The sequence below is a fragment of the Oryzias melastigma genome, linkage group LG5 (assembly GCF_002922805.2).
Source record: "Oryzias melastigma strain HK-1 linkage group LG5, ASM292280v2, whole genome shotgun sequence".
In the NCBI taxonomy this organism is placed as follows: Eukaryota; Metazoa; Chordata; class Actinopteri; order Beloniformes; family Adrianichthyidae; genus Oryzias; species Oryzias melastigma.
Genome location: NC_050516.1, coordinates 6,779,278 through 6,792,219, shown reverse-complemented (window position 1 = coordinate 6,792,219; position 12,942 = coordinate 6,779,278). Strand labels below are relative to the sequence as shown.

Below are 12,942 nucleotides of genomic sequence, written 5' to 3'. Positions count from 1 at the left end.
GAGGCTGGACCATAGGCCGGCCTCTGTGAAGTCATTGCAGCCAGAGAGCTCCAGATGCATCAGGCCTTGCATCTGCTCCAACATGACCTGAAAACAACAGCTGTCATGAATCAAGACTGCAGCAGAAAATCCAAAATCTAAAAAAAAAAAAGATCCTAATCCTAATATTTCTTCACTCATCTAAAGAGACTCACCACCAAACTCTGTCAGCTGTCTTTGGATTCATTGAGATAATGTGGTCAAAGTTTCTAATCTATGAAACTAAATATTACATCCTCAATGAACATTATTTTTGTTTGTAAAATGATTTTTTTCTTTGTAAGAAACAACAAAAGAGAAGCACAACAATCTGTGTCTAAAAACAGAAAAGTCCATAGAGCCTACAGATGATGCTTTCACCATGGAAACCATCTCCACGCATCTCCATCTGAGAGCTGTTATCTAATCAAGTGTCTTGTTCCCAGAAATGGGTTTACCAGCAAAAAACACAAACACCAAAAATAGAAGTGATAAGAAAATGAACCAACTCTTATGAAGTGTGTGATTCAGCTGAGAGTTTTGTTAAAACTTCCCCAAAGTTGAGTGTTTTTACCTTTCAATGTGCTATTAGACTAAAAAGTGCAGCACATCTAACTCAGAAAGTATACTAATCTATAGTAGTTCACTTTCAACTTATCCTTTTCGGGGTCGCCACAGCGTAACAGCACCCACTGTTTCACATCAGTGATTTGGCAGAGTTTTTACGCCGGATGCCCTTCCTGACACAACCCTGTACTTGAGGGGCACAGGGACCCAGTTAGGCAGCAGCGTCAAGGGTCTTGACTAAGGACCCAATCTGGGTGGAGATCAGTGGACAACCCTGGGAATCGAACCCAGGGCTCCTGCGTGTCAGCCCTTCACCTAGCCCACTCAGCCACCCAGCCGCTTAAACAACATACTTTAAACTAAAAAAAAACATAAAACTGGACCTTTCTGTGTGGAGTTTGCCTGTTCTCTCCGTGCATGTGTGGGTTTCCACTGAGGACTCCAGCTTCCTCCCACAATCCAAAAACATGCTTCATAGGTTAATTGGTGACTCTAAATTGTCTCTAGTTGTGAATGGGTGTGTGATTTAGATCCTGTGACAGATTTATGACCTGTCTAGGTGTATCCTGCCTTCACCCATCAGTAGCCAGACTTGGCTCCAGCAACCCTATCATCCCAAAAGGGACAAAGTGGTTGAGAAAATGGATGGATGGTGCAAAAAATAAGTGTTAAGCTCCAACAAACAAGGCAGATTTATTTTACTTATTTTGATGCTCTTCTATCCCTACTAGTCGATGAGTAACAGGTCAATGATAAAAAAAAATTATATTTGGTCCAATATTGCACTTTTTTTCTTTAAAAAAACATTGTTTTCTGCATCCTGATTGCCTGTAGACTGTTGTCAATCAGTCTCTGAGCGCATTCAGCTTGCAAGCTGGTAAGACAACTTGCAAAGATGCTCCTTGTTTTCAGTTTATAAAATTGGACTTATGATGATGAGTTTTACAGGTGTTTAATATCTATAACAATGTCTATAATGTCTCAAAAAAGAAGATCCATCCATCCATCTTCTTCCGCTTCATCCGGGACCGGGTCATGAGGACAGCAGTCTAAGCAAAGGTTCCCAGACTTCCCTCTCCCCGGCCACTTCCTCCAGCTCCTCTGGGGGGACCCCGAGGCGTTCCCAGGCCAGCCGAGAAACATAGTCTCTCCAGCGTGTCCTGGGTCTTCCCCGAGGCCTCCGCCCAGTGGGACATGCCCGGAACACCTCACCAGGGAGGCGTCCAGGAGGCATCCGGACCAGATGCCCGAGTCATGACCGAGCTTCTCACCCTAAAAAAAGAAGATTTGAAGTCCAAATGCCATGACTAAACTTCAAGACGACGCCATCTGGAAACATGAGAACCTTCACTGACAAAACAATTAGTTACTGTTAGGTTTTGTCTTTTTCCAATTAGTTTTAGAACATAACTCCTGAGATTAAAGAGGGACGACTGTGTGTAATCCGTCTGTCCATCGATCCATCCAAGTCACCTCAACTGGCTCCTCTTGATGTGGAGGAGAAGAGGCTCTACTCCGAGCTCTCTCCGGGTGACCGAGCTCCTCACCCTATCTCTAAGGGAGCGCCCAGCCACTCTCAGGAGGAAACTCATATCAGCCGCTTGTAGTCAGGATCTCGTTCTTTCGGTCACGACCCAGAGCTCATGACTATAAGTGAGTACTGGAATGAAGATCGACCGGTAAATTGAGAGCTTTGCTTTCTGGCTCAGCTCTCACTTCACCACAACGGACCGGTGCAGCGACCGCATAGCGGCGGCCGTCATTCAAATCTGCCTGTCGATCTCATGCTCTGATCTTCCCTCACTCGGTAACAGAACACCAAGATATTTAAACTCCTCCACCTGAGGCAGGAGCACTCCACCCCCCCAGGGAGGACAGGCTACCTTTCTCTGGTCCAGAACCATGGCCTCAGATTTGGCTGTGCTGACCCTCATTGTCATCATCACTGCCTTGTGGAATCAAATCCTGCCTCTTATGAATCCTGTTTGCATGGACTTCCTGTGCATGAATGAGTTTTTCTGGGCACTTCAGTTGCCCCCCCCCAGTCCAAAACATGCTTCATGGCTAATTGATTACTATAAATCACATGCGTCAAAGTCAAGGTCCAATTGTATAATTCCTGCCAGTTCATTTCATATTTTTGTTATTAAACGCCTGGTAAGAAATGGTAACATGTTGTTGCAACACCATGATTGAGGAGGTTGTATGACTTGTTATGATAACCCTTAGTTTAATTTTTGGACCACACAATGATATACATCACAAGGGTGTCATCATGATCTCTCTCACTCATGGAGCAGAAAAAAAATAAACACAACAGAATCATTTAACTTAGGGCAAAACCAAGTAAAACAGCCAAACAAGAAAAGTCATAGATAAAAACCCACACTTAAACCCCAATCTGCCCAGACAGGCAAAGGGAATGGTGCCAGATCTGACAGCAGGCCCAAATGTGTCTGTGACCATCACTACAATATTAACTGCAAATCCCATCATGCAGTGCGTCAGCTGCCTTGCAAAACACAAGTGTTGCCAGAATGAGCAGTTCCCTGCCCAACTGGGCAGTTTATAATCTAGATTTGCAAAAAGAAACATAGCTTTGGGTGAGTGGACATAATTTGGGTGGGTTTGAGTTTGGTTTGGTGGTTCCTTATTGAAACACGTCTCAACAAGAACGAGCACTCAGGGGAGGCAGGTGAGCCAGGCCTCACCTGTAAACCATCCTCGCCATTATGGGGATAATAAAACAAAAATGTGTCTGCCAATCTATTGTCTAAATATCATTTACTTTTAATACTTTATTTTTAGCCTCAAAATCAGCTATGAGGTGAAGCATTGCACAAGTGCAAAATATGCAATCCCTAACAAACGGGGTCATCTTGTTTCTTTAGTTTACTCAACGCTGTGCTAATAACATCATTCTTTTTAACTATTTACAGTATTGTAGACATTTTTCTGACATTTTTACATGTCTTTATTTCCCATATATCTATTTCTTGTCTTTTTTGTGTTGGTATCTGACATAAAGCTGCGCTGAAAAGACAGACGGAGATAAAGCCAGTAAATCAGCTGTACTTTTTCATTAATAAATAAACAATAGATCCTTTGTTTATGAATTCATAGCAGTGTTTGGGATGTTTTTTGCTGTTAGTACTGCACAAATCTAGGAGAACACCAAATATTTTTAGTGGAATCTCAAGTAAAGAGTTATTTGGTTTAGTTTTTAATGTTTTATTAACACCTAAAAATGATAATCACAATCACAGCTTTTTAAAAATCACATCACTCTGATGTGTTTCACAAAGACAGGACCTCACACACAAAACAGAAATTAACTTGATGCTGAAAAACATCACTACAAACAAAACTACACAAAGATCAAAGAAAATTGAAAGATTTAATCTATTTTTGCTAAAAAGCATCAATATTAAAAGCATTTTAATATTTTTGTCATTTTGTGAAGCTATACTTTAGTAAGAGCAACATCTTTTGAGATATCTAAATAAGTTTTTTTTTTTACATAAAATGACATAAAAGTAAAGAATTTTGAGTTTGTTTTCTTTTTAAGTTAACTTTACTTCTAACTTGTGCAATTTTGACAGAATTTATTCTATAGAGTAAAATATTGAGAGTTATTTAAGGTTTAAATTGATTTATTGTGGAATAAAACTCCTTTCTGTTATTATTTCAACATATATGTTAAAAAGTTACGTTTTTAAAGTTTTAAACATTGTAGTTTTAGAGTGTTCAATAAATGTTTATCCTGTTCCTTATCCTAAGGTGTGTTTTAGATTTTGGCCCCTTGTGTGGTTGAGTTTGACACCTCTGCTCTAAATTTTCCCTGGGCGGGAACGTGAATATATGTAATTGTGCAATTAGTGTACCCCGCCTTCTCCCAACAGTAGCAGGGACAGGCTCCAGCAACCCTTAATGGGAATCAGCAGGTTGAATGTTGGATGGATGAATGAAAAGTTTTATAACTTACCTCCAAACCAGCATCTGTGATGGTCGAGCGTTTAAGGCTGACTGAGCGAACACCCTTTTTGGACAGAGGGTAGTTGTCTATGAATTCACAAATGTCGAGGTCTGACACTCCCACCAGGCAGAATGCCTGGAAGCCGCGCAGTGCAAAGGCCTGCAGGCTTACAAACTCTTTCTCCCCATTGGGCAGAATATTGTACAGCTCCTTGGCATGCAAGATGGGTGTCACTCCTTCCCAGAACTTGGGTTGGTACAGAACTTTGCACCATGTCTTGCACACCTGTGCCAGCATACATTTTTCAGCTGTGGTGAAATAGCAGAAGAGCCGGCTGAGAAGCTTCTCATCCAGGACAAGCTGTCGCTCAAACAATACAGGCTTGGGAAGGGTGAGAGGAGGGAGATGGCGGAGTGATGGCTTCAGGCCAATCAGAGGCTTCCCAGGCTCCAGGTCAGAGGTCAATAGTGGAGAAGTAGTGTGGGGCATGCCAGTGGCATCCAGGAGGAGGTGATGGTGGTGGTGGTGGTGGTGGTAAGAGAGAGAAGATGAAGAAGGGGGGAGGATGGAGGGAACTGAAGATGACTGGCAAAGGCGGTTCTTGGCAGCCGGAGTCCCCTTGGTGATGCTCGCGCTGCCCAGGCCGTTGGGCTGGTTAGGGGCCAACTTCACAATTCCGTTGCGAGTCATGCAGGGAGACTTCAGCTCAGAGGAGGAGGACATGTTCAACATCAGGAACCTGGAGAGCCAGAAATAAAATGTCCTGTTTAATATTAGACCAAATATGCAAAAAAAGGATCAATCTTTCCTAAACTCTGTAACAGTAAGCTTAACAGTTGATCTCGGAGCTGGAGATAATTTCTTTATAAACTTAGTAAGTATCAATGAAGATACGTTGGGTGATTTGGTATTTGCTCCCAATAACGTTCGTTTGAGAGGCCAAATATTGACATGAGTGCTTAAGGGGAAAAAAACTAAGTTACCCACTGTGTCAAATTTGGTTCACACAGTTTTAACAAGGTTAGAAGATTGGAATTCTATTTACAATACTTAATGCTGACATTTTTGCTTTTCCAATAGAAAGTCCTTACGATTCCATGAGAACTGGTTCATTTCTGAGGACAGTTTCAGACCGTGTGAGTTTGTTCCATTAAGAAGAGGCTGTCTGCCTGAAGGCCGAGCTATGACATGCAGTCATTGTGACTAGCAGACCTAGAAGTCCTGCTGTTTGCTCAGAAAGGAACTGGATATATATTTTTCAATGGGGAAGGAGCCATATTGTTTACATTTTTTTAAAAAATCAGCCACATATTTATTTAGATAATTACAAGTTTCTTATCCAATACTTTAACCACAGACACCATCAAAGGCCTTCGGGTTCACTTGAAAACAATAGGATTTAAGGGAAGTGCTTTGAAATTAAGGAGATCTATTTAAAAAATAATAATAATTAAAAAGAAGAAATTAAACTCCTTACTGTAAACAACATATTTTAAATTGTAGTAGTTCACTTTCAACTTATCCCTTCCGGGGTCCCCACAGCGTAACAGCACCCACTGTTTCTCATCAGTGATTTGTCAGAGTTTTTACCCCGGATGCCCTTCCTGACACAACCCTGTGCTTGAGGGGCACAGGGACCCAGTTAGGCAGCAGGTCAAGGGTCTTGACTAAGGACCCAATCTGGGTGGGGATCAGTGGACAACCCTGGGAATCGAACCCAGGGCTCCTGCGTGTCAGCCCTTCACCTAGCCCACTGAGCCACCCAGCCGCTTAAACAACATACTTTAAACTAAAAAAAACATAAAACTTTGCACTCTTGCATTAAAATGTGTTCCATTAGTTTGTTTGTATTTGGATTAAACGTCGACTCTAGGATGAGGATTTTGTGCTTTAACGTCACAGTTGATGCTAACAACCGGACGCTAACTTCAGCTGCGATGTGATGAATAAATAAAGCAAAACAAAATAATCCAACTATTGTAAAAACTGGTATTTTTGGTTTTGTCTGTAAACAGCAGTAAAAACCCAAAAGCTCTTCTTCGGGTTCCTCGCTGGCTCTTTTCTCCTCAAAGTAACTGTCCAAATACATCTTTGTTTGGCTTCCTTAGCATTTAGCTTTGGAGTTTTTAACACTGCAAGCCGCTAGCACTCCAAGTGAGCACCTGCTTTAACCCTCATGCTCTCCTATGGGGTCCAGATGACCCCATCCTTAAATTGATGTGTGATCCCTCCCATGACAAACGTGGACAAGATTTCATGTCTACCACAGACGACAGTGAAGATAAAAAATCCTTGAAAAACATGTCCTAATATATCCAGTTGAGAGGGAGAATGCTCTGTTTGAACCAACAGTTAAAGCGTGCTCTGACTCCTCCCCCGGGTGCGTCCTGCGACGGTAGACGCACCCGGGGGAGGAGGAGCATGCCTGTGCTAAACAGAGCGTTTCTCCTGCTGTAACTACCAGTAAAATGGAAAGAGAAATATTAGTGGCGTATGCTGGTGGAAATTATGATATTGAGCCGATACCAATAATCTCAAATTATGCAAATATCGCCAAAATCGATATTGGCCACCATCACAATGAAGTACCATCGCAATGGTACTTTCCATTTTAATGCAGTGCATTATCATAAGTGTATTATTAAGTATTAGTAACACGAATGAAAGTTGCACACAGCCATGATGCATGGCTGGTACTGTCGTACAGTGCTCTTACCCAACACTCTAGTCATCACTAAGGTGTTCAGCGGTTCCTTGTTGACTGCATCCAAATTCCACATGCAAGACAAGAGCACTGGATACTAAAGTGTCCTTCAGACGCCCAAACTATTTTCTCTAATTGTCTAATTTCTTCGTTTTTAGGATGCACACAAGAAGTGCACATCTCGGAAACAGCACTAATGGGCTCCTTGCTCAGTCGCCAGGATTGAAGAGTTACAAACAATCTGTACAACAGGCCTGCATTTTCACAGATTTCCCTTCTTTTCCCTTTACTTGTTGCTCTTAAAGTAGCCCTGTGTCTAAAGTAACAAACACCTGTTTGAGCTGGAATTTAATAAAGACAGAACACAACTGGAAGATATACGGTATTACGCATTTAAAATGAAAGCAGATGATTCACTGTGGCACCACCTAAAAGGAACATCCAAAAGCAAAGAAGATTTAACATACCTGGAGTGTTATATTAATCACAAAAACATTTTCACTCCTTAGTAACACAATGTCTTTTTGCAAAACTTAATGACAATAAAGGTAATCTTAATTCTCCTAATACATGTTGACAGGAGCCATTAACTGGCCTTACATCAAGGATTTCATCCCTAATTTCTGTCCACTTTATCTTCTGCACTCCAGGATTCTTTCAAACAGTCCTTATCATCCAACCATGCTCCACATATGTAAAGTAGAGTTTGAATGTATTTACATCTGGGCACACTTGCATTAAAAAGTCTAATAGTCACAAGCAGAGCTTGAAAACTTACATGGAGCTGACTTTGTTTGCTGACTGAGCTTTTTCACACCGGCTGATAGATGTGATCGTATAAAAAAAAAGAAAATGTACAAACTAAGACCTGATTCATACTGGGTCACAAATGCCACCCAAATCTCTTATATATTTAGTTCTGGGCTTTTATTTTGGTGGTCGCGCTGGTTCCTGTTTGTTCGCAGCATTCTCTTCCGTCTTCATGGGAACGGCTGAGAGGAGGTAAGCAGCAGGGTCTTGCTATTTCAAAATGAAAAAAATAGTTTACATAAAAATATATTGTTAATTAGTTAAAAGGTTCCTTACGCCATTGTTATTCTTGTTTGTCATGCGAAACGAGTTTTAATTGTAAATGTAGCACAAGCTGCTAATGTTAGCCGTAGGACTCGCGTTAGCATAGATGTGACTGTGGTGGTTTTATCCTAAGGTGAGGCCAGCAGAGACTGTTTTGTGCTGTGTGCGTTTTCACAGGTATGTGGACATTTATTTTGATCAGAAATATTTGATTATCTTTTGAATGTACGTTTGTAAATGCACCCGAGTCTCTTTGGGAACGGCCCAGAGGAGGTTGTGTGTGCAAGTGAGGCCAGCAGTGGCTGTTTCGTGCTGAATTTGTGTTTTCACAGTAAACACCCTCATTTCTGGATGACAATCCCTGTGTGAGAGTCGTTACTCAGACGCAACGCAGAAGATGTTAGCCGGCGTTGCCCTGCAGCAAGAGTGCAACCAGCTACACAAATCAGTAACCAACAAGTTCTTATGGCCAACAACTTGTTGGTTCCATTTCAACCTTCTGGTCCATATGTCTGCATCCCCATGTAAGGCACTAAACCATACTTGACCCCTGAAGCATTCACAAGTTCGTGCACAATGGCTTTTATCTAGGTTGTCAGATATCAGGTCCAAACCGTGTGCACCAGTGGTCCTGCTCTGATTGGAAGGTAGTTGCCCTGTTCCCTCTTTGCCTCCGTATGGGTGAAATTGTCCATGAGCAAGGCACAGTACCCTCTCATTGCTGCTGGCAGTCTGCCTAGCACCTTGTAAGGCTGCTCTGAAACCCTCAGCGTGTGAATGTTTGTTGGTGAATAGGACTGACTGTAAACTGTTTGGGGTCTTAATCATGGCAGAAAGGTCTAGACCAGGAGTCTGCAACCTGCAGCTCCAGAGCCACATGTGGCGCTTAAATCTCTCTATAGAGGCTCGCTGGCCGAAGAAAAATAAAATTGTAATTTTTTAAATTAAGGACTACTTAATTAGCATTTATTTAATTTAGATTAGTTACATGTATAAATTGATGTCTGAGGTTCACATAGATGATAAACTATGTAGGTTTTTACATCCTGTTGACCTGAAGACGTCTTGTTTGATCAACTCTACCTCCAGAATGAACAGATTTTATATGGAAGAGAAACTTTGGTAAAAAGTTTGATCTTTATTGAGTCCAAAGCACATATCTGAACGTCATTGGTTACTAGCTGTCCAGAGCTGCACTGAGATGATCCTATTTGGCACAGAGCAGCTTTTATTTTGAAAATAAGTTATTTGAGCTTCTGTCAAATGTTTAAAAAATAAAGAAATCCCATTTTGAGAGATGCTAGTTTCTTTTTATATTTTTGCTTTTGTTTGTGCCAAAAATAGACATAATTCATATTTATTATTTAAAAAAAGAAGGCCATGAATGCAATTCCAAATTTCTTAAAGGCTAAAATAAGACTATGCGGCTCCTTCTAGGTTTTGATCAGTAGAAAACGAGCCCAGATGTCTCTTTTACTGTTAAAGGTTGGCGACCCCTGGTCTGGACAATATACCACTTCAACATATTTATATTTTTTAAATGCGTTTTATCTAGGGCTGTCAGATTTGTTGCGTTAATTACGAGTTAACTTGACATGTGCTTGACGCCGACAATTTTTTTGACGCATTAATCGCGGATTTTCTCATACCTGCCTTTCCACACCGAGCGCGGGCGTCCCTCATCCCCCTCTCTCACCGGCTGCTCTCACTAGATCACGGGCGGGTCTCCAACCACCAAGCTGCGAGCTAGAACCGGCCCGGCACTAGGACCTGGAGAGGTCCTGCACCCTAACCCGGCTCCGGTTTCCGTCCAGTACCACGTCTGGTGGTACCGGCTCGCGTCCGGCGCCGCGTCCCGAGAGCTGCGGACCCCGACGTTCCGAACAGCAAGCTCACCGGGGGACGTTTTAAATGTTCTGGAGGTTTAAGCGTGATCCAGCCCCAGCATAGCGGTCTGTCTGCCGGCATATTCATGGCGTGAGCTCCGCTGGACACGTCGCTGCATCGAGCTGCAGCCAGAGAACGCGGCGGCAGTAACAGACTGTCAAACTATCCACAGTGTATCCCGCTTTTCTCAGTCTTTAAGGTTTTAAAAAACAAAAGTTAATTGGAAATGATAAATCTCTATTTCATTTATTACTGTAGTTCAGCAGAGGAGGAAAAGATTTGGTCCTGACAAAAAAAAAACAAAACATGAAAGTGTTATGGAAATTTGATTTTTGATGTTTTTTTTATTTTATTTTACTGAACGTTGATTGAAGTTTTGAATTTAAAATGCCCTTCACTTGCACTTGGGCTTTTGTTAGGCATTTTATGTTACAGCCTTTTATTGTTAAGAAAGTTTATCTCAATACAATGTTACAAAATAAAGTATTTCTGATGAAAACTATTAATTTTGCCATTCTTGTTTTCATAATCAATGTAGAACTGCTAAATTCCACAAAGCACACATTTTTTCCCTAAAAAAAGCCACACATTAATTTGCGATTAATCGCGAGTTAACTATGGACAATGCGATTAATCACGATTAAAAAATTTTATCACCTGACAGCTCTAGTTTTATCATATCTTGTTGGAAAAGTGAGCATTCGTTCAGCTGTTCCAAATACACCATAATTTCTCCTTAAATGTGTGTAATATCCTATAGTAATACCTTATTTTTTTGTGGTATTTTAATTTTAGGCTTTTTGGAAATGTAGAAATTTTTGAAACAGAATAAACTCAGCACGGACTATCATATCATATCTTACCCCTATACTCATACTGTGTTATCTGTTGAATAGAATAGAATAGATTTATTTAGTCATTGTCACATGTACAACGAAATTTAAAAGTGCTGACTAATCAGTGCATCATTCATATTTTTCCTAGGAAATAAAAAAATAAAATTAAATTAAATTAAAAAAAATAGTTTAAGAATAAAAAAAATAAAACAGAAATACAAATAAAAATAAGAGTAAGATAAGTATATAAATAGTCCTAACACAAAAACAGTGGATATAACCATTGACTGTAAAAATAATAATAATTATTCTTATATACAGTCTATGGGTATAACCTGTTGTCATCACTCTAAGATCATTTCTCTTCTACACATCAGGGTGAAAGAAATCAGAAAAATAAAGCTTTGCCGCTTTTGTGAGCATCTGTTTCCAAAACCAGTCCTCTGTTAAATCTCCAGGGGTAACCACGTCAGTTTTATGGCATAGGTGTTCTCAAAATAGTAAGATAACAGTTAAAGACTGTTCACAGCAATGCTGACCGTAATGTTTGATTAGAACGGCCCGCACCTCCCGGCGGCCACGCTCTATGATCGGGACGAGTTTACAGACGCCTCTGGTTGCACAACATCACAAATATGTGGACGGATGAATCTGAGCGCGTCCCTCCAGGTGTCACACCTGTGCGATGCCCCGCTCCTGCTGAGCTGCTCGGGAAACCCCGTTGTAACACTCAGCCAGGATCCCTGAAAAGGCACCGGCGGGAACCAGCATCTTCACTTACAGGAAATCACGCAGAGGCCGGAGAGGCCGTTGCGTCACCGACAGACACTGACGTCATGTGTTTGTTAATAAAACACCACTCGATGCAGATGATCAGCGGCGTGCCCGCGGGCGCGGCCGCGCACACAAAGAGCCGCGCATCCTTCCCACATCAGCGGCGGCAAACGGCCCCCATCAACCCCCCCCCCCCCGCGCTCATGCACCTACATTCAACCGAACGCATCCTTGTCCGTGCCCCCCTCCCCCGCACCTCTCAGATGAAGACGTCGGGGTTCAGTCCATGGCGCGTTCAGCCGCCTCTCGGTCCCGTTCTGTTCCGTTCTGTCGGTGTTGATGAGGGAAAATCGGGCAGCCCTGCGTCCTATAGGTGAGCAGGAGGCGCGCCCATCGAGTCCACAGACGCAGGAAGAAGGGCGATACCGAACCGGTCCCGATCCAGACCCGGGATGGACAGGGCGCCTTTCACGGTTCGCTGCGGATTCGGTCTGCGGGGAAGCAGGAGAGCCGATCCGCGGTGTTTGCCACCGTCTCGTCCTCCATAACAGAGCGGCCTCTCTGTCCCGTTATTCTCCTCCACACACGCACGCACGCACGCACGCACGCACAGCGGAGCAGCGCCGTCTCATTTAAAGAGATAGGCTGGCAGCTGCCGGCGCCGCGCATGAAGCCACTTCTTATGCAACAGAGCTGCTGCTGAGGCGCGGGAACACCTCACAGGTGCCAGTGCGCGCGTGACTCCAGCAAAGACAAGTTTTTGATGGAGTTTCTGTTGCGGGTCAGGACAGTTGTCATGCTTCTCCCTGAGGCTCAGAGGAAAGTCTGGACTGGGAACTGCAGGAATGTCCTGATGAAAGTTCCCGGTGAAAGTCTCTCCTGGAACACCTGCGGCTGCTCTGATGCTGCTGTCACTCTGCAGCATGACGCCTCCAGGTCCTGCACTGACATCCAAACCCGGGATGGGAGGAGAGCCTTCCAGCTGTGGCACAACACCTTCCCTTCAGCGGTGAGGTGACACCTGATCCTCTCAGAATGGCATAGATTGTTGATATTGTTTAGAGACACAAAGTAAAGTGAGAGTTCCTGTTAGGGTCACCCAAAGA

The 12,942-nt window shown here is 42.7% G+C and overlaps 1 protein-coding gene across 2 annotated transcripts; it reads right to left on the bottom strand.

The window, feature by feature from the left end:
- Positions 1 to 12,460, bottom strand: LOC112144489 (F-box/LRR-repeat protein 16; the record flags this gene model as incomplete). Of its 2 annotated transcripts, none has more annotated exon segments than XM_024269033.2 (3): positions 1 to 87; positions 4,571 to 5,300; positions 12,093 to 12,460. In XM_024269033.2, coding segments are annotated over 2 exon segments (810 nt in total), but the record flags the coding sequence as incomplete, so codon positions are not given.
- Positions 12,461 to 12,942: the final 482 nt, after the last annotated feature.